Genomic DNA, 21,842 nt, shown 5'->3' on the forward strand with positions numbered 1-21,842 from the left:
GGAGCATCCATCTGTGGGGTTGGATGATGTATCAGCTGAGGTACTGGTGAGTGCATGTGTCGCTGATGTCTGTGCTGGAGCAGCCTGGAAAATGTTGCTCTGTGCTGAGAAAACTTCTACAAATACCATCAAAGCTTGTTCCTGTCAGATATCAGACCCAAACCTGCTGCCAGAAATAGAAATGGTGAGTGTGTGAAGCCTGTATGTAATGCCAGCAGTCGTCCGTAATAAACTTCCATTCAGGTTACCTCCCCATTAATTTATTTTCTTTTCCAGGACTGATTTTCCCAAGGAGCATCATCAGGACCGACCTATCTGTTGGGTGTTTTCTTTTTCACGTATGCAGTGGCTTCCATGGTGAAGCTGTTTCATTCTTATGGGGAGGAAACCCCTACTTCTTCCAGCATACTCTGGTAAAAGCATACTTATGGGGACACTTTCCAGGCGTGTGGCTGAATGGGGGCATGGCAGAGGGTTTTCATGTGTCCCTCTCACTGCTTAGAGAGTGATTAGCATGGAAGAGAAGCACCTTTGAAGCAGGGTTTCTCTGGGGATAGTCCTCAGGTGATTGATTAATCCAAGTCCTGGAGACCTTTTCTGTTTGAGTGGTCTCTGCACAAAACCTTCCTGCAGGTTAATCCCATAACACAGGAGAAACGCCCCATTCCACTCCTAGATCAGGATGCTCTGTTAAAAATGAATTAAAATAAAAAATCCAAACCGAACAAAGCCCATCCCATATGACAAACAACTGCATCCTAGTAAAGGAGATGGCCAGCACATGACCTGCCATGCAGAAACTGCAAACTGGAGGGCTGGGAGAGGAGGAGGGAGCCGTCACACAGGCGGTTAGTGCAACGCGGTTGGCAACACCAAGGTGCAGCGCTTGCAGGGATGTGTAGCCTCACTATTTATTTATCACCCTGCCAAGCGCCGGAGCTGGGCCGTGCTCCATGGTGGGGACCCGGCGGGGGCCACTGCCCCTAGCTCTGCCCCCTGCGCTTTGCCAGAGAGATGCTCACAAACTCCCCGCAGACTTCTCCTGTGCAGAAACTTTTTCAGTACAGCTTCAGAGGCGAAAAAAAAGCTGGGAGGATGGATTTGCCTTGGTCCTAATGTGCTGCCTTTTCTCTCCGAGGCGCTGGATCCAGAGGGGCGAGGATGGAGGCGCCGGGGAAGCCCCATCTGAGACGCTGCCCCAGCAAGCACCCTGGGGGCTCCATCAGCAGAGCCTGGGGTGCCTTCTGGAAAAGTGCAAGGGAGAAATGCCTCACAGATCAGTCCAAAGGTGTATTCAATCCCTTACTGGTGTGAATCAAAGGTCAGGGCTATGGCCTTGATGAAAGACTGGAAATGCCTCTACTTTTTTGGCACGTGCACTCCTTTTAATGCCGCTGCGTCGTGTGTCATGCTGTCGTGGCACAGCAGCATGCCTGCCTTTGCCCGTGCTGCTTGGTTCACTCACCGGACCAAGCAGGTGTTTTGAACTGACGGTTTGTATATGAGGCTGCAAATATTCAGATTGATCTAGAATTTGATTTCTAGCTCTCCATTTTTATGCTTTTTCTTTGGTTGGAGTTTTGTAGACATTTTAAAACAGGAAGGTGTCAGTCAGCTGCGCAGTGCCCAGCAGCTTCTTCTCAAGGCACATGAGTAGTTTTTAAAGCTGTATGACCACAAGCAGTTGCAAGCACAAGCCCAGACATAAGCCTGAGGGAGTAAACAAAGGAATATACCCTTGGACGCCAGCTTTGGGGTAATGATACATAAAGAACTCAAGACAATATAGAAAAAAATTCATGTTCTGAGATACTAGTTGTTAGTGCACGGGATAACATGCTGCTGGCCTGTCCCTGGGGAGTGTTGTATAGCAGGATGAAATCAGTGCTTATGAAATGCACAGTAAATAAAACCTCCTTCCAGAACTGCGGTGTTGCTGGAAGGACCTTTGGGGACCTTAAGCCTGGTATATTGTGGTAAAACTATATATGCTTTTAGGAGCAGTGTGGATTACTAGTTAGGTGAATACAAGGAGCTTTGGTTTCAGATCTGGCAGATTTTCAGAGTGAAGTCAATACTGAAACTCTGGATAAACCCAGGTATGATGGAGCTAAACCTTTCCAGAGCATCTCTGAGTGTGCAAAGTATTGTTGTGTCCTGTGAACCAAGTGTTGCAGGCAGCTCAGCACTGGGAGGCAGTGCTGAGGTTATTTTTAAGTTGAACTCCAAAGTTTTTAGCGGACAGGGGTTAAAAAAATAAAATAAAATCTACGACTCAGCTTTTTGCCTGCACTGACTGCAGCAGGAGCCAATTTTATGTAAGGTCAAACAGGGAACTGCTATTCCAGTTTGTATTTTCTTCCTGCTGGTGTTTGTTTGCCATTACGTTCTTGGGTGTTGCTGATGTTCACAAGGACTCTAGTGAACAACTTGGGCAAAAATACGAGAGTCTGTAGTGGGGAGTAGCTTGACTAAAACAAGTGAAACATGAAATCTCTAGTTTGATCCTTTCAGTCTGGAAAGCCGTGCTGTCAGCGCAGTACCGGGGTTGAGGGCGGATGCCTGCAGGAGGGTGTAAAGGAGCAGGCGATCCCGAGGAAAGCAGGGCACAGCTCTGACCAGGCTCATTCTGTTGGCACTCCACAATGATCATTAGTGACTTTGTTCCAGCTGTGAGGCCAAACCAAAGCCTGGGTCAAGCCAACCTTTAGCATGTGGGGAAGGTCAGCTTTCAACTTTAGATCTGAGCTTCCCAGCTGTTCTGTATATTTGCACAAAATCAGAGGCTGCTCCAATCGTACCATGAAGAGTTTAGAGCAAGAGCTAAATGCCAGGGTCCCTGGATTTTGCAGCGTTTAATGTGTGCCAGAGCTGGCCGGGTGCCCTGCAAAGGCAGACTGGTCTGCTGCACGCCCAGTGGGAGCCACGCTGCTGGGGGTGGCAGGGCTGCAGCGCGGCTCCGTCAGCACTGCAAGGATGTAAGAAAGTCCTGGGAGGAGCAGGCAGGTGGATTTGGTGCCAAGTATCACCTGGGAACACACGTGGTTTGCACCCCCCATGAGGCTTGTCTGGTGCCCGTGCTTTGCAGGAAGGTTCCTGGTACACTGCGTAGTGAAATCATATGGAAACAGCCACTTGCAACTGTGGGACAAAAATATACACATGAAGTTTTCTTTGGCTGGAACTGAAAATTTCTTGATCTTGACAGATCCAAATGCATGGCAGAAACCCATAGAAATAGTTTTCTTCCCTGGCTAAATCCACATTTTTGTCTTTTGTGTTGTCTCATCTTTAAAAACAAACAAATAAATAAAAACAGCAGATTGCTCTTATTAGCCTTAACATTTACTTATTTTTAGAAAATTTTAAAAATCAAAATAACACTAGGTTGGTCCAAGATAGTGTCTGGGGTCCAAGAATCTGTCCCCACCTTCAGGGTGCTGAACTTCAGATTTTCTCATTTCCTTTCTTAATGTCAGCATCACTAGTATTGCCTCGGTGTTTCTTGAAATGTAACCGGTACCTACAACCCAAAGCATAACTGGAAAGCTCTTCAGGACGACTGCCACAAAGCCCACTTCCTAAAGATTTCTTTTTTCTTCTACCTGACGTTGTCAGTAAATCTGGGGCTGGTGTGGTTGGTGCAACGTGGGATTTTGGGGTGACCGCTGTCTGGGGAATCGGCCCCAGCTGGCAGAGCCAAGGGTCAGTTCTGGGCTCCTCTTCATTTTTGGTGTTTACAGAAAAGTATGAACTCGAACCTGCATGGGTTTTTAGGATGTCAAAAATAATACCCCAATCTGTCCAGCTACCTGTCCACAAGTCTTACCCTCCCGGCTCCCTGGTGGTGGGTTACCAAAGTGGGTGCTCACGGGCAGACCCTCCTGGGCAGTGGGTTAGCCGGTGCAGGGGGGTGCAGGCAGACCCTCAGACAGCCACTGGCATGGTGGGGACCCTGCACTGCCCAGCGCAGAGGGGGGCATGGGGCTGGCTGAGCAATGTGCCCGTGGTGTTCCTTCTCTCCAGCGTGTGGTTCCCATCCCCAGCAGGGAGCTAGCAGCATCCCAGATAGGGCAAGAGTGATACATGTTCTAGTTACTGAAAATGGCTTTCTTGATATGGTATTTTATTTCTTTTTTTAAGAAGCTCAGTGGGCTGTGCATAGCTTTTTCCACATGTGGCTTACATTCATCCTGCAGAGACAGGAGATTTTGCAGCATTAGTTCTACCCAGCAACCTGCCGATCCCTTGCCAGCAGGGCATCCCTCTCTCCAGCACTGAGATGGTGTTCAAAATAAGTTGAAGCTGCAACCACCAAACTGAGGTATTTCATGTTTTCCCTGAGTCTACAGGTACTTTACTCTTTATAAGACCTTTCAGAGGTGCCAAGGGGCTTGACTGTTATTGCGAATATCCCCGTTCCTCTTTCAAAATAAGAAGCAAGTTATTCTTTGGGCTGAGGTTATGTTTCAGTTTGGAAGTTTATTGATGCTGCAAGTGAGGCACGATGCACTCCTCCCCAAGATGGAGCAAAGGGGTCGTCAGATTCATTGGGGACTTTCAGTGGAGCAATAGGGCACTGGGAACTGTATCTGTGTGTAAGAGCTATGATTTGGGGTTCTCCAAGGTCCTCAAACCACTTTGAAACTCCTAGCTTTAATTCTTGTGGGCTGGTCGTGACTCCATGCCTCCGCATTGGAGCACTAAGGTGCTTGAGCTGGATGCTTGAGTTGTGGAGCCCATTGTGCCAGACGCCTTACAGCCCATTGGAAATGGTAAGGGTTCTGTCATTTGTACATACCAGATGTGTTGGTCCATAGGAGTATTGAGCATGAATGTTATCCACTGAGGAGCAGAAGTAACACAAATTCTGCCAGGTGGACGGATGGTCTCTTTCTTCTGTAAAGCAATAGCCAGAATTTAAATTACAGCCTTTCAGGACGGTATGAGTAAGGCTTAGCACAACCAGGAAAGCCGTTCAAGGAGCTCATTGCTCAGGCATTTGCTGTCCCTCAGGAAGGTTTGCATAATCCCTCTGTCCTCGGGTGTTGTAAAAGCACAGATTCCCCCTTCTGCTGCAGGGCATACCGCAAAGCTCAGAAATCAGGACCACAGTTTATTGCAATTCTGGGTTTCTCAGAAATAAGTTGTAAAATAGTAGTCCTGATATTAGTTGGAAAACATATGCACATGCACGCACAGACCTTGAGAGAAATGGCATATCAAAATACTTCTTACTTTAGGAAACAATGCTTCAACAAATAGAAACTCTTTCAATAGTTTCTGATGAAAAAGTGCATGCTTCTGATTGAACTCAGCCTGTCCCTTACTAGGGTGATGCAATTTAGGTGGTACTTCAAAACCCACAGACATCATCTCTTATTCCAAAGCTAGTGGGCTTTTGGCAAACTGGACCTCTGCTCTTTAAGGTATTTTAATTCTATTGAGCCTTTTATGACAGCCATTCTAGCACTTCATTTGGCCAAAGCTCTTCCCTCCTGCCATTTCATGTGCCCCAGAAGCACAGACCTTCGTCCCAGGGGCTGTGCTGGTATGCTGTTGTTGGTCATGTGGCTTAGAGCTGAGGTTTCTGCAGACATTAACTTTCGTCTGTTATTTGACAGATGAGAAAAGTTATTTTTAATACAGTATGTTTGATAGACTTACAGAAAGCTGGGGGAAATTAGGCATGACGAGCTTCTGACTTTGTCAAAGTAATTCTTCAGAGTCTAATTGTATTGTTTTCTGTACAATAACAAAGGCTTTATAAGTTATTGTGACTGAGTTCAATCATGCCTGAGATACTATTAGTTTTTCTACTTAATAGTGTTAAAACCAAAGCTAACACCAAGACAGCAACCCTATTCAGTAGAGCAGAATGTACATTTTCTTCTGCGTAATATTATTGTATTTGTTCTCTTCTAAAAACAATGTCATGATAAGGCTTTCCAAAGAAGAAGTTAGGAAACTCTTCAGATATCTTGTATTTCTGAGTCTATGCAGAGGAGAAGAAAAAAAATAAAGCCCCAAGGATGGTATCAGACCTGCTTTTGTCTGGGTGTTGGGATGGGGAGGTGTGCCAGTCCTTCCCAGTGGGTGCATCCCCTGGCACCAGCAGGCTTTGGGGGCATGGGGTGTTGCAGCAAGCACAGCCATGGGGATCCTTCAGCAAGATTCGGGAGCCCAGCAGGATGCCCAGCAGGATGCCCAGCGATGCACTGAGTGACACCTCATTCAGAGCAGTGTTTGGTCCTGGTGCCCCTCCATTGCACCTTGAAGTCTGGGCTGCAGTTGGAAAGGGAAGAAACTCCTGCAGCAAGCTGCATTTTCAACCATTTGTTTCTATTTTGGGACATAATATAAATCACACCGAAAGATTTTGAGGGGGAGACAAGCCAGAGCCTTTTGAAATGAGTAACTTTGTGCCAGTCCAGCTGCTGCATGGTAGGAAAGGCTGAGAAGTAAAGATGTAGCAGCCTCTTTGGGGCTGGCTACTTTCCCTCTCCCTGGATGGCAGGCAGGTTGTGCTCCATGCCAGGGGTCCCCAGGGGTTGCAGAGAGACCAAGACACCCATCTGCTGTGCTGAGGAGCAGTGGGGGGCCAGGTGCACCCCTTGGCTCTCCTCCCCTGGTCTGTCAGGTTTTCCAGAACACCATTTGCCTCGACAACTATTTTGCAGTGTTGTCATGTGCACCAGTGAGCTGGGAGTCCCTGCCTTTCTGCCCGAAGACTGGTGAAGCCATGTGTAATCCCCAAAACCCGAAGCGTGCAGTGGTGTGTGCTGCATCCCTGCCCACCGCTGCAGTGCCGGTTGGTGGCTGGGAGGCAGTGCTGGCTGAAGGGCAGGGAGGGCAGGGGTCCCTCCCGTCTGTGCGGTGCTGCTGCCCTTTCCTCCAGCGGTGCCCAGCCCCATCCCTGGGCTAACGCAGCCCACCTAGGCCAGGCAGAGATGCTTACCCCCTGTGCAGCTCCCCGGCAGCGCTGCATGCACAAGGTCCTCTCCGGGGCTGTGACAGACCCTAGGTGTGGGGAGTTGGCCCCCAGGCATTTCTTTTCCTGCCTTGTCTGTATGAAACAGGCGGTAGGAGCAGTGGGGTTTGCCACACCAGCAGCTCTGTAGGGCGTGTTGTGGAGCCCTGGCATGGAGCTCTGAACATGCCCGGTGGGAGTGCCAGGGAGGTGAGGGCTGGCCTGGGCTGGAGTGCTCAACTGTACCCAGGAGTGGGACAAGGCTGTGCCCCTGCTCCTCCTCTGCCAGCAGCGACCATCTCACTGAAGGAGCTCCTGGGGCTCTTGCTTGAGCAGGGAAGAGCTCTGCTATGGGTGGCTGAGCAAGTGGGGGGAGATGCTCCCCTGGGCTGAGCCCCTGCTGCTCTTGCTCATCACTGTGCAGCACCAAGCACTTCTGACCTGCCCAGCTATTTTAGAGCCAGGCCCTCTAGACATCACCTTTAGGGAACGTAGAGTGATTTGGCTCTCTCTGGGTTGAGATTTCCCCACCTTTCTAGTCTTGCAGTCACCACCAGAGACAGGTCTTGGCTCAAGCCTTCTTCCAAGACACCCTTTCCCTGCCTGTACCTATGGGCTGCCTGTAGCCTGGCCTCTGCTAAGTACGGAAGGCTCTGCCGAGCCCTGCTTTGAGATGAAACATCTTGTGTTGACTCATTTTGACCTGGGCGACCTTCCAGAACAAACAGTTGCGTGCAAGTTACACTGGGCTCCCAGAAAGCAGCATGGACAGATTTTTCCTAGATATAAGGGACAGAGCCATGGGTAGTGTTTTCTATCCTGCACCAGATGCATGAGCTCCAATACAGCTGCTTCTTGGCTTGCCCGGGACTCTGTGAAAAAAAACATGCGGTGGCTGACTGGGCTGGGCTGCCTCCAGCTGCAGAGTGCAGCAGGCCTGGTGTGTACCTGGCTGGAAGCCTGCAGGTACCCTTTGTTTGCTCTAAGGAGAGGTTCAGGACCTGAGGCCAGGGGAGCAGGGAAGTATGGTGAAGACCAGCTGGTGCTGAGCCACGTGCAGCCCCTTGCCTTGCAACATGGGTGGGAGTTACAGGGCTGAAGTGGCACTTGGTGAAGGATCGGTAACTTTGTCCATACCAAAACCTGCTAACTGGAACAAAAACTCACCAGCCTGTAAGTGTTGGAAGAAGGGCAAGTGGTATTCACTGGTGTTACAGCATGAGCTTCAGGGTATTCATACTGCACTCCAACCAGGAGGCACCTGCCTGGGGTCCTCACCCAACCCCAGCCAGACACAGAGGTGTGGGGACTCCGAGGCTACAGAAGCACAGCTGTATGCAAACAGCACACATGACACCACTGCTTCAATTAAAAAGTACTTACGATGTGAGGATAAGGGCATCAGTGACCCTAGGAAGATCTGCAAAGAAAGAGGAGGACAATACCCGGCTTGGCATGTGATCCAATGGCCAAAACATTAATGTGACCTGTGTGTGCAAATGCCAGGCAACTTCAAGGAGGAGTTGAGGAAGGTTGGTTGCTTTTCTGACATCAGTTGCCATTGCTCCTGGGTTGCTGTGTTTAGCCCAAGCATCACAGTTCAAGAAAGAAATTGGTAAGGTGGATAATGTTCTCACTGGAGACCATGTAAAAGATTCAGCTGCTGGATCCCTGCAGTTCCTTCTGGCTTCATGGTCTCCAGCAATGGCAGAGGGGAGCAGCAGGAGCCTGTGGTGCTCCAACGCTGCTGCTCCTGCAGAGCCAGGTTGCTGATGGAGGGAGGCTGCAACTCTTGGCACTTGGAGGACCCTCAGAAGAAGAAAAGTTTATTAAAGGAAAGGCAAAATGGTCATGTTCTCCTGGTGCTCCTCATTCTCTTCTCTGATGCCATCATCTACCCTGGCAAACCACCTCCACGTTGCCCAGATGGCTGCCAGCTGACCCACCGACTACACAGCTTGTGCTTGCTCACTGCAAGCGGCACAGAAACGTCCTGCTCTGCCTTTGTAAACAGGCTAAAAATACCGCGGTGCTGTTCCTCTGCGGGCCCGGGAGTTCAGAGAGGCTGGGAAGGAAGCCGGGGTCAGGCCGCCTCTGGGGAGCAGGCATCACACGTGGGCGTAGAGCCACGGGACGGTCCCCTCCAGCTCTGCAGAAATGGGGGCTGGCTAGAAGAGTCCCAACATGCCAGACACAGCACTGGTGTCCTGCTGCCCCGGCCCTGGCGAGTTAGCGGTGCCAGCTCTCCTCGTGCTAGTGCTAATTGTGCAGATGTGACTCGGAAAGGCCAGATCTGGGTGAGCAGCCCAGTGCAGGACAGTCTGGGGTGGTGGGGCAAAGCTTGGCTTTGGTTTTGCTGCTCTTCTGAAGAGATCCTCTCTTCTGCATCACTGCATGCACTGGGGTCAGTGGTGCAGGTACCAGTGTCCTGCGGAACGCTGCCTTCTCCAGGCGCTGCCTCCCCCAGTCAGCTAGAGGCAGCGCTGTCCTGTGGGCCCCCTCTCTGAAGGACACCCTGTGTGAGGCTTGTGTCTCCATTTCCTCTGATTTCTGGAGTTAGAAAAGACTATTCTTTTGGACATCCTATTTCAGAAGCAGTCAAAAGCCAGTTTCTGTTCTCATCATACTAGTGTACAGCATCCCGGTCAGGGTAACCAGGAACTGAGTCTGGATGTCTCCCTCCACAAGTGATACAGAAGTGTGTTGCAGCTAGAACCCTCCTCGGGAGTTATTTCAGTGTGCTGTGTATGTCTGGCAGCCACGAGGGCCTGGAACATTTTTGGATTTTCCTTCATTAGTGCTTAACCTCGTTACCAGGTGCGACACTGTGCGGCACAGGGTTAATGAGCGCTGGTGCCCCATCAGGTGTCTGCCATGTGCTGTGAGCAGCTGAAAGCAGAGAGCAGGGATCAGCTCTGGTCCCCTAGCAATAACAGCAGTGATCTCTGCTGTTGTAGCTACCTGGTTTCTCCATCTCTCCCCTGTACTTGTGAATTTAAATTTCCCCCATGTGAGCCAGTGGTGGTGGGAGCCAGGGACTGGCAGCTCTGCCTGGGTCGATGGGAACTGCCTGGTGCTGCGCTGTTCGGTCTCAGACGAAGAGGGGATAGATCCAAAACTGAATAAATGTACGTGGTGGGCAATAAACGCATTAAAGCACAAATATGCTACTAGCATCCTCTAATCTCTACTCACCTGAAAACCTAAGGGACCCCCAAAGCTCCCAGCACTCAGGTGGGCACTGCCTGCCTCTCACCCCCCTGCCTTTGCTTTCCTGTAGCCCCTTGGGCAGGAGCCCCCTGCCCCTGAGCAGCAGCACCTGGCCACGCTCCCCCATGTGCTGCTCGCTGCGAAATAAATTCAACCTGTGATCAGCTGCCTCTTCTCCAGCTGGAATGAATCTGATAGATTGTTTTAAAGACAATAACCTTCACTGTGTAAAAAGGGTTTCAGTGTAAAAACACTAGATTTGGCTTGCTTTTCCCATAGCCTCCGGCAAAACTAGAGCAGAGCATCTGGGGTGGTGTGGGCACCACAGCGTGTGGCCACTTGCTCTGCACCCAGCTCCTTCGGCTGGGCCACACTCCGGTTTATCACGGATTTCTCGCTGCCGTAATTTCAGTGCTTCGAGTACATCTGTGCACTTCGTTCACCTTCGCCCTGCAGCTGGTTTAAACTACGCGTATCCCGCATTGGTGCCCCGGCCGGGGCCCGTGCCAGCCACCCCTCCGGCGCTGCTGCGGGCGGTGGGTGCTGCTGGGTGCCGGGGGGGGAAGCGGCGTGTCAGAGCCCCGGCGAGATGCGACCAGCGGCTGCGGGGAGCTGTGACCGAGCTGCTCCTTCCCGGGGAGGATTCTCCACCCCGTCCTGGGTGGGATCTCGCCCGTCCGGCTTAAAGCCCAGCCGGAGGGTTGGAGCTCAGCCGCCCTGGGCAGGACTCGCTCGCTTGCAGGGACACGGGAGTAACTTCTGCACAGACCAGCGACACCTGGCAGTTCACTTTCCCCATGGAAGGTTGGAGGAGGTTTATTTTCTTTCCTTGATGATTCTATTTCTTTAACGCTATTACCAGAAAACTGGGCGTGAGCCGTTTCGGGGGATGGAACGGGAAAGGTGTGGGTCCGGCTGTTCCCTCCGGGGATGTGCTGCTTCTGCTGGGGCTGGTTTAGACGGAAAACAAAGTTTTACAGCGGTAAATGTATTTTGGGATTGAGGAAAAAAAAAAAAAAGAAGAGGAAAAAAAAAGAAAAAGAAAAGTAGTTCTCGCAAAATCTGCAGTGTAATGCTGTAGCACCTGAGGGTGCCGCACAGGCACGTATGGCTGCCCAGATCCTGCCCGCGGGGGTCCGGGCCCGCTGGGGGCGGCTGGCGCTGGGCACCGGCGGCTCCTCTAGAGGGTAGCAGCTGCGCGCGCTGCCGCCGCGGGTCCCGCACGGGGCTGCCGGCCCGGCCCCCCCGTCCCCCATCCGCGGGGTCCCGCACGGGGCTGCCGGCCCGGCCCGACCCCCGGGGTCCCGGTGCGGGTGTGCGGGGGGGCCGGTGCCGCCTTACGCCTCTCCCGGGTGGTGACATTCCGCGCGCCGCCCAAGAAAGGTGGGCGGGGAGGTGGGGGTGGGGTGTCGTTTCTTAGATCAAAACCTCTGTGTCTCGCCGTGCCCGTGGGCCCGGGGGGGCACGGGGTGGAGGGTGACGCCGGGCCCCTCAGTGCGGCCGCCGCAGCCCCGTCCCTGCGCGGCCGATGGGGACGCGGCAGCAGCGCGTGTCAGCCCGGGGGGGGACGGGGGGGATCCTGCCCTGGGCGCTGGTGTCGCCTCCCGACAGTCAGGGCAGAAGGGACCCGGGAGGAGAGACGCCGGGGGACACCCCTGGGGCGGCTGCCCTGAGCCCGCACCCGCCATCAGCCGGGCCTGGCCGGGGCAGCGGGTGCTGAGCCCCACGGCAGCGCTCGGCTGCGCGCCCCCCGCCTGCCCGGAGAGGGGAGGGGGTTTGGGCACCGCCAGCCCTCGGCCAGGCCGGGGGCAGCTGCCCGCCCGCCTCGGCTGGCTTGGCCCCGCCGTGGCTCCCGCACAGCGACCGGGTACCTGGGGCAGAGCTGGGGCCCTGGGCGGCCTCAGCTCCCGCCTTCGCCAAAGGCTTGTAACGCTCAAAAAATCCTACAGCAACTCCGACGGGTCTGTCGGAGGGTATTGAGTGTCGGCATGTCAGGTGCCGGCTTTTATTTTATTGCTCCCTGTAAAACATTTTGTATTCTCTGGGCAGGAGATGGAAGTGTTACAGTGAGTATTTTCAAAAAACGAATTGGTGTCATGTCATCCCTTCCCAGGGATGTTCCCCTGACAAGACGGCCGCTGGGGCTGCCCAGCCTCGCGTGGCCTTTGAGGACTGTTCGCCAGGACCACAACTGGAAATAACGCTGCATTTCTTGTCCTTTGCCTCTCTATAAAATAAATCAAGTTGAGTTTTCAACCCTCTGTTTGCTGATGCTCCCCGGCCAAGTTTTGAGTCAATTTATTTCTCATTGCTTTGCGTCACCCTGGCAATGCGCCGAGCACAAGAGCTGAGAAGAAACACAATTAGTTTGCTGCATTTGAGGCCAGGGCTGAGCATCCATACGTTGGTATGTGCAGGTCTTTCAGGTGGTGGAAAAGGTGTATTTTCAAAGGTAGAAAATTCCTTGTCTCTTTGAAATGAATAAATTGTTGACACAAGCTAAAAGTCCTAAGACGAGGATGGGTTACGTTGCCAGATACTCACCGTAAGAATATTACGCACTTGAGTAATGATACAACAAGAGTGGTGGGAAGCGACCCGGAGGGATGCTGCCGGAGGGCAGCGGGGGCTGAGCCGCTGGTCATGCCACACCTGGCCACATCTGGTGGCAGGGAAGGACCTACCTTGCCTCGTGGTTGCTGTGTCACAGGGGTGCTGGGCAAGAGAAGCCACCATCTGTCTGCTCTCCTGGTCATTGCATTCGGTGGTGAGAGCTGGTTAGAAAGCTGATAGAAGTGCCTGGCACAAAGCACAAGCCTGAGGCAGGCAATGGGATGGCCCAGGTCCTAGCAGTGCCCGTTTGGGAGGTGGTAGTGGTGGGGCAACCTGCCAGGGTGCTGCAAAGGACCCCGAGTGAGGGGCTGCTGGGGTCAGCAGTCCTGGCCATAAGCAGAGGTACCCCCCAGTCCCCAGCACTTGTCCTGTGGTCAGAGAGCTATTAAGAGACGAGGAGGTGGTTCTGGGAGTGTTTTCATATGGATTGCTTTTCTTTTTAGTATAAATTTGCCATTCCAGCTTCTGGAGTCCACCATCCAGGAACACTTCAATGGTCAGTGTTATCTGGCACCTGCCAGCAACCTGGTCCTCGGGGTGTGGTAAGACCGGTGAAATGGGCTGAGCGCACACGCTGCCTGCTGCACCCATCCCTCCTCTGCTGCTTCCCATTTCCCTTGATGCTCCTGGGAAAAGGCAGGACCTGGAGCTGTTGGAAGGCATGTGTGTGTGGGAAGGGAACTTGGCTTCTCTAGTGAATAAATAATATCAACTAAGTAGCTGGTTTATGCATTAAAATAAAGCTTCATGAAAGGCAAAACACGAAGGAAAAACCCTGCTGACAGCTCAGTGAGTTTTCATTGTGGTGCCTGGTGTCTTCTGGCTGCTGGAGCCTGGGGACCACTTGTGGATCTCTGTTTGGTTCAGTAACCTTAAGTATCTGAAGCAGGAATGGTTCTGGGCAACCTGGTTTCAGCTTTCTGGGGCTGTGGCCCTGCAGACCTCGCTGCTGATTCCATCATTTTCCAGAAACGGGGCAGGAGCAGAGCATTTGCAGCAGGTGCACAGAGGGCGGTGATGCAAAGAGGCTGGTGCTCATGTGCTGCAAAGCAGCTTCCCGCTTTCCTTCCCAGCTCCAAACTCTCACACAAGAACAAGGATCCTCTTGAAATTTGACCTTTTTTGAGAAAAAAAACCTCATTTTACTCCTTGTATTTGGTAATTGTTCCTCCTTTCGTTCACAAATTCACATGACATCCCTGACTCATGCTGCTCAGCCTTGCATGATGGGGCCTTTCTATTTGTTAGGCAAAGCCTATTGATTTAATTTCTGTATCATTATTCAAGCTAATATGGAATATGTCACTGATGATGGTGCATGAAATCGAACAGTCTGAAAAAAAAAAGGGTGAAGTATTAAATAAACCTCGCCAAAGGATGGGAAGGAGGTGGAGTTGAATGTGCAATAAGGTTACATGGTGCTGCGGCTGCTGCTTCACCTCTGCGGCTGCAGGCAGGCTGTTCGTGCCTTCGGCTTCTGGGAAGTGTTGGCAGGGCCACCTGCGCTGGTCAAACACCAGCACTGGTTGCTTCTGGGGGACACAGATTGGAAACCACATCAAATAGTGAATGGCCAAGCTTGTGTCCAACCCTAGGTAGCTCCTGTGTGCTGTGCAGCTGCAGCTGTGGCTCGGGAGGTGATGCCAAGCAGTTCACTTAATGGCTACCTGGGCCAGGAGGAGGATGGGACCTTTGCCTCCTAGTGCTAGGAAGATGAAAGCTGTCTGGTGAGGTGGATATACTGTCCCTTTCACCAGCACATCTTGGCCTAAGCTGAAACAGCTGTCGTACTTGCCACTACGCATAAATATATAATTATGCATAAAGATGTGTCTGAAGGGTGTGCAATAAAGCAGGCACATCTGTACCTGGCTGTCCAGGGACTGCGAGAAAGACCTGTCAAACACAGCTTTTCTGGGCTCTCGGGGTAACTTGCCACTAGATGTCACAGCGTGCTTGGCTTTGCGGCAGGGACCAGGCGTGCCACTGGTGCTGGGGACACCCACCCACCCACCTGGAGCAGCGCAAAGCTGCTCCCTGCAGTCCCTCTGTTGGAACATAAACAGCATCTTCATGTCTGTTCTTTTCTTTGAGAGCGTTTCGGAAACATTGTTAGATTTTGTATGTCATTCAACAAAGTCAGACTAAAGAGGTGACTAAAGAGGATCACCTGCTGCCAGCCCACAGGGGTGACCCCGACGGCACCCTCCCTGGCAGGTGTATCCAGTGGCCCTTCCCACACTGCAGCAAATGGCAGACTCTCATTAGCTTTGGCTAATTTAGCAGGAGCACACTGTATGTGTTTCAAATCTTGCTCTAAGGGGGACACGTTTTGCCATCAGTCCTGTTCCTGCCAGCATGAGGCAAGTGGAGGCCTGAGCTCGTGCAGCTGTCTGGTACTGACCTCTGCTAAACCATATCAGACTGCTCTTTATAGGTGCACAGGAACCTGTGCTGCTAAACCATATCAGACTGCTCTTTATAGGTGCACAGGAACCTGTGCTGCTAAACCATATCAGACTGCTCTTTATAGGTGCACAGGAACCTGTGCTGGACTCTCTGCTGCCTCTCATCTGAGCTGAATCTTTAATCAGCTCGGCAGCGCAGGGAACATTACCTTTGTGTGCTTTTTTCGTTGAACATTGTGCTGAGCTGTGGTAGAATGCGTGCGTGGTCAGGGTTGGGTGGGCTGGTGATGGGACAGGCAAGTCATCTTCTAAACTTGTTACAGTTCTGTAAAAAAATGGGTGTATGGTTAAAAGACTAGAAGTCGATTAGTGTGATGCATTTGCTGAATAACAAATTATAGCATTTAAAACCTCCTGGTGGAAGTGATTTATGTGCAGCCCCAGGCTGGCAAGGCCACACCACCACCCATACCGGGGCAGCTCTTGGTGAAGTGTAGCTCTGAAGCCACGCTGGCAGCACTCTTCTGCATTGATTTGCTGTCAGAAATGAGCATGGTTTTGACAATCTGAACAAATGACACATGTAGGTGTTACCTGGGATGGACAGTGGTATTCTTTCCTTGTGTTTAGTAGCATCTCTGATGTTGAGACCAGGATCTGCCCACCCTGAGCAGGGATCTCGTGCTCTGAACGCTGGCCTTTGCCCTGGAGAGCAGCTCCCTGGACAGGACAGTGCTCTCTCCCTGCTCCCTCCATAGGTACAGGAACGTCGTGCGGATGTGGGCACGCTGAGAGGGCAGGCAGGGCTTGTGCCCCACGTGTGCCGGGAAGTAAGCCACTGCTGTCAGGACAGATCTGGGGACCTTCACAAATAGCAGAGTTTACTAATCTAGGTGCCCCAGAGTCTGTGAGGAGCTACCTAAGGCAGTATGGGCATATGAGTAGTAGACTTGTATTTCCGAACAGCTAGCTCCCAGAGTGGCCATTCCCTCTGAGTGAATGAGCAGTTCCTTGTCAGACACCACTACTAAAGAGGGAAAAGGCAAAGCAATAACTTACTTTATAAATCATGCTTTTTTAAAAGTCTATGTATGGGTCCAATCCTTCTCACGTCCAGAAAACAGAGCTGTTCCCATGCTGGCTCCACCTGCTGTGTCAGCACATGAAGATGCTCTCATAGGGTGCAAAGGTTTTTCGAAAGGGTCCATAATTTAATAAAAACATTCCTAAAAAGCCCGCAGTTTTCAAAAGTTATCTAGAAGGAAAATTCATTTTGAACCTCACTGCCCTTCAATCTGTGTCAGATTCGCTCTTGGCTGTGGACACAGTGTGTCTTATCAGACCAGCGTAGCAGAAGGCTCTATATGTTCAATGCTTTAACTGATTAGGCTACTAATTACAGAAGCTAGAGAGTTGTTTAAAGCAGCTGGAAGGAGAAATCACAGGGATTTTCCTTGAACTGCTTTTAGACCGCTAGGACATTAAACAAAGAAGAACTTAGAGAAAATTAAATTACAGCTTGTGACCTGAATGTCAGACATCGTGCTGCACATACAACAAGGAGTCGTTCTCTCTGCAGCCGACAAGATGGATGGGGTATAGCTGCAAACCAGTCGCTGCTATTAATTTTCACCACATGAATCTTTCTGTCCAATAACACATTATCATTTTGCTTTGTCTGGGATTGCCTTTTTCTTTTTTCCTTAGCGCCCATGGCAGCAGTCAGCATGTACAAATCTTACATAGTCATACTTAGTGACTGTGCCTTAATATTAGGAGTCCCAAAATACTTACTCTGCTGGTTTCTCCTTAGAGAATGAAACTTGAGCCACTTTATCGTTCCTTCCACCTACAGCAACTATCACAGCACAAGTGCTTTGTGTAGAGCAGGTTGTTCCTCTGGAGAAGAAGAAGGGGTTGTTGGCTAAGGGCCACCCATCCGTGCCAGGAGGTCAGAGTCCAGGTTCAGTTCTGGGGAAATGACGTAGCCTCACCCATCTCAGAAAAGCATCGCTTCCCTGTTTCGGTGGGGTGGGAGGATGGATGCTCAGGGTACATGCAGAGAGGTGAGATGCATAGAAACACCAAGAAAACCAGCAAAAGCTTCTCTGGGCTCACAGAGGAGGCAGTGCGTTTTCTGTGGCCTGCTGGCAGGGCCCAGGGGCTGGCCTGGGCTGTGTTCCCCTGCCCAGGAGGAAACACCCCAGCCTGGTGGCCGCAGCGTCCCTGCAGCGAGCGGGAGCTGCCCAGCACCAGCCCCACATCCCTGCCCGAGCCTCGTTACCGCCAGTGGGGGAGAAAGGAAGCCTTCTGCGTGGGGGCAGGGGTGGCGTGGGAGGGTGGCATGGTCAACCAGGTTGGCTTCTGCACGATGGTGCTGGGACTTAACAGCAACTCTTTAGAAGAAAAACCCCAATGCTTAAAAAATTAACATAAATCTAATTTTCTGCAGTTATTACCAAACTCAGATTAATTCTGCAGCATGACCAAACTGCTGCAAGCCCTCACACCTGTATGTTTAATATATACTAGTGTATATATTAAATCTGATTTCTGGACACATTAGGGCTTCTCAAGGACGGTGCAGCTAAGGCGCAGGCTGGGAGGCAGCTGGCCCAGGCGCTCTGCAGGAGGAATGTGTGGGCACAGAAACATGCAGAGCCCCAAGTTTCCTTCCACTTTTTTTTTTTCCTACTTGTTTTTTACCTGGTTTTTATTTATTTATTTATCTGTCTATTTATTTATTTATTTATTCCACTCTTGTGCTGTTCTGTCACCCTCAGATTTGTCAGCATTTGATTTGCTGCACCAGTGAAAAAGCTGAGTCTGCAGCCTGGCAATTAAACCTCACCCAGGCAAGCCTGGGGTCCCTCGAAGAGTGATTGTTAAAAACATAAGGTATGATATGTTAAAAAAAAAAAGGGGGGAATTGTAGAGTAATGAATCTGGGTTAATTAGCATTGATAATATACAGCTGTGGGTTGGCCGATGTAGATAAGGTGCAGCTGTGGCTGGTTCTGTTAAGGGGTTGAGAGCTGAGGAAGAAGCAAAAGAAGAGAGAGCATGCCCTGGCTGAGAAGGGATGAGGAGAAGGCAGCAGAGGGACTGGCATGAAGGGTATGTTGGTATGAGATGGTAAAAGACCTTGTGCAGCTGGCTAGTTTGGAGAGTGCCGCGATAGAAGAGCAGCATGGCTAGCATGGTGCCGGGCAGCTGCTGGGAGGGCGGTGAGGGGCAGTGCCGGCACCGGGGGCTGCGAGGCAGGTAGCTCGCTGTCCCGGCAGGTAGCCCTGAGCAGTCGCCCGCACAGCTAGATGGTTTGGCAGAGGCTTTAGCATTGCTGTACTCCTTTCCTAAGGCTCTATGAATACTCCTGGAAGTGAAGTGCATTAGCTTCTCCTCCTCCTGAAGGCAGAACCTGACTTTTTCCCATTCATCCAGCTCCCGGTTGGCTGGATGCACACACTGGTGCTGGTTCCCTGTGGCTGAGTGCAGTGCCCCCGAAGAGGCTGTTCTTGCCAGCTGGGAGGGAGCTGCAGCTTCAGTTTGCTTCTGGGCTCTGCCTTCAGAGCTGCCCAGCGTTTTAATGGTATAATGCAGTGTGCCACATCCAAGTCCTCTGGTGAGCAGTGTCTGTTGAGGGCAGCAGCGCCCTTTGGGGAAGGGGCTGGAGCCGAGCGGTGGGCAGTGCCTCTGGGCCCCGCTGCCAGCACCCTGGGTGCCCCCGTGGGTCCTGCAGCCCTCCTGGGGCTGTGCTTGGTGCCTGCTGCTTCTGCGCCACCCGCGTCCGTTGTCTCAAGGCAAGGGCTTCAAGCACAGACGAGGCTCCTGAGGTGTAGAGCTGGTTGAAGGAGAAATTCCTCCCTGGGGCCTTTACTGGGAGCAGTTGGATGGTGGGGAGCGCAATGGCTCTGCTTCAGAGGCCGTCCCTTTGCAGATGGGGAGGCAGGGGTGATGCCCCCCAGTCTGCAAGTGGAAACAACCCCCAAAACCATTTTGTGCCGGGTGACAGTGCCCAGGAGAGGAGCTGCCCAGCATCTACCTGAATTAAGTATCTGGTACAACATCAGGCCTGCTGAGCCAACGGGCATTTTTCCTTTGGTTTCGGAGCCGTGGGATGGCTCTTCCATGAGCTGCCAACCAGACTCCGGGATCCATCTTCACGGTCAGGCACAGCAGTGAGCAGGGGGGCACGCGTGGGAAGGCAGGGGTGTCAGTTGGAAGGACTTGGGACTGAAACCCCAAGACTACTGAACATTTCCAGACAAGCTGTGCACACTGTTTAGCACACAGCAGCAGAACCCACGTGCGGTCCCAAGGTATGGGGTCCACCCCTCGGCTTGTCCTGGAGTCGCTGCAGCAGTTGGCACTGGAGTGATCTTCTGTTGCCAGAAGAGAGCACATGATGTTCAGGGAGGAGAGGTCAGGTCTCTTCCTGTTTAGATGTTTTAAAAAAATTCTTGATCATTTTAGTGGAAAAATGACTGAGAGAACGATCCAAAAAAGGAAACGGGAAATACTGCACCAGCATAAATATAAGTTTGACAACTGAAATGGGAGGCAAGTGGTTGTCAGGTAGGGCTGGTAAGCTCACTGCTGGGCCAGCAGCTCATGCTGAAGCTCAGCAGCCAAGAGGCATGTTCTCATTGCCGTGCACCGGGACATACCTGCTCAGCACTCGCTGCTGTGCCAGCTTGGATGTGGGAGCCAGATCACCAAGTGTCTATCATCTCTGGTTCTCCCAGCATAGTGCCGACAGTCAGTAAGATGTGTCCTTCAAGTGGGGGGCCATTAGTATTTCCAGCAGTGGATGCTGAAAACTGACATTAAATAAGAAGTTTTGTGGAGGATAAATTATTTGCAGACTTTCCAGTGCCAGGTTACCTGTGTGATGAAATTAGCTGGTCAAATCTGATGTCAGCCCTGCTCTTGACTCTCTCTCCCCTTCAGCAAATCACTGAACCTCCCCAAGCCCCTTTCTGGCCATATGTTAAGTTGATGTAATGCTGCTTTTAAGTCTGTGCAATTACTCGATTACTCCTGCATCTGATTGTAAGTAATATGCCCTTAGGGCTATGATTCAGTTTTGCCTGTTGATTTGCTGTGTGACCTTGAGCACCGCATTAAAGATACTTTTAATATTCAAAGGAGATGTGCTCATTTATGCTTATGATCATGCTATCCAAACTCCTACTCTATTCCCAACTTTCCAAGCAGAGTCTGCTTTTTATTTATTACGAAATTTAAAGACAGAAGCTGAAGTTAACCTCTTCTAAAATACAAAAGAGATTTGGGAGCTTAAATTCCATCCAAATTCACCTCAAGCGAGTTTCAATGGAGCTTGAAGAGTCTAAGAAATGTAGATACTTCTGAAAATGTCACCCTAGCTGTACCTCCAGGGTCTGACATTACACAGACACCTTTATTACTAAGGCAAGTTCCCTTTGCTGATCCAACCTGATTGCTGCGGAGCTTGCAAGGCATTAAGTATGCACATATTTAATGTCTGCTAACGCTGGAGGGGGAGGACGCCTCAAAGTGAAAACTATTGTGCATTTCAATGTGTTCTTCAAAACGCAGATAGCTCATCTCAACCCCAATAATAATAACAGCTTCCCCTAGCTCCGGGGAGGGGTTTTGGAGGGGCTGTGCAGTGCTGCTGGCTTCCTTGGTTTAGTCACCTGTATGTTCTGTGCGCTGGAGGGATGAACTGTTAAGTCAGGGAGTGGGGTCTGTTTGAAGACAGCTCTTCTGGAACAAGGAGCAGCCAAGGGAGAAGTGCAGACAGAGGTTGTCCCATCGCTAGGACTGGCCCCTGACTGTGATGATACAAGGTTTTTGCGCGTGTTTTCTCTTGTGCATGTTTGTTTAAGGAGCAACTGTGGTTTTTAATTTAACTTTGTTGGAAGATTGCTGTGAAATAACATGGTCAAGAAACAAGCCTGTTTTCTGTATATTTTAAGAACTTGTACCTCCATTTTCTGTGTATATTAATTGATGGTAAAGGAGGCTTTGAAAAGCAGCTGGTTTGTGTTTGTCCCTGGGACCATTCTGGGTGTAAGCAAAGACAAATAACCCTTTAAAGTGTCCTTTGCTCCTGAAGGGTGGCGTTGCAATCTTCTCTGCAACGATGTAAGTCTGGACAAAGCTGGCTGAACTTCAGCTCTGGTTCATACCGAGCAGTTACTCCTACGGTACAAATAGCTCCTTGGAGCCAGGAGGTGAATTGCTGAGAAACCATGTACCGCATAGAGTGAGTGAGGATTGCAGAGCCTGGCTGCTTGTCGCCCCAGCCCAATTAAAAAACATGAGCTGGGGGACAAGAGGTTGGAGAGGGACCTCAGTAACAGCAGGATTTTGTCCCCTCTCAGTGTTCCCCTCTGTAGCTGTGGTGCAACAGATTTCACTTGTGCAAAATCTTGGCACCGCTATCAATGCATTAGTGTTGTGAGCAGGTAGTGCCAGCACGCCTGTACGTAGAAGCTCTGCTGTGCAGGTTAGTTCTTTGAATCTGTAAAGTCCTTCGTGCTCCTTGCCTGTGAAACAACTTTGAAATAAGTGTGATGTGTAATTGCTACAGATACTCCAGTTTCTACATAGCAAGCAATCAAACCACTGAAACAGTTACCCAGCGTCAGTGA

The 21,842-nt window shown here is 51.1% G+C and overlaps 1 protein-coding gene across 1 annotated transcript in view; it reads left to right on the forward strand.

Annotated features, from left to right (window-relative positions):
• The first annotated feature begins 1,310 nt into the window (after positions 1 to 1,310).
• The window catches only part of LOC308068777 (rho GTPase-activating protein 7-like), a 57,731-nt gene continuing 37,199 nt past the window's right edge, over positions 1,311 to 21,842 (forward strand). Inside the window, exon 1 of the mRNA XM_080399963.1 lies at positions 1,311 to 10,984. Coding sequence (XP_080256089.1) covers positions 10,978 to 10,984 — 7 coding nt within the window. The 5' untranslated portion in view covers positions 1,311 to 10,977. The remainder of the gene's footprint in view (positions 10,985 to 21,842) is intronic.

This window comes from Falco punctatus (genome assembly GCF_963210335.1).
Source record: "Falco punctatus genome assembly, chromosome: 8".
In the NCBI taxonomy this organism is placed as follows: Eukaryota; Metazoa; Chordata; class Aves; order Falconiformes; family Falconidae; genus Falco; species Falco punctatus.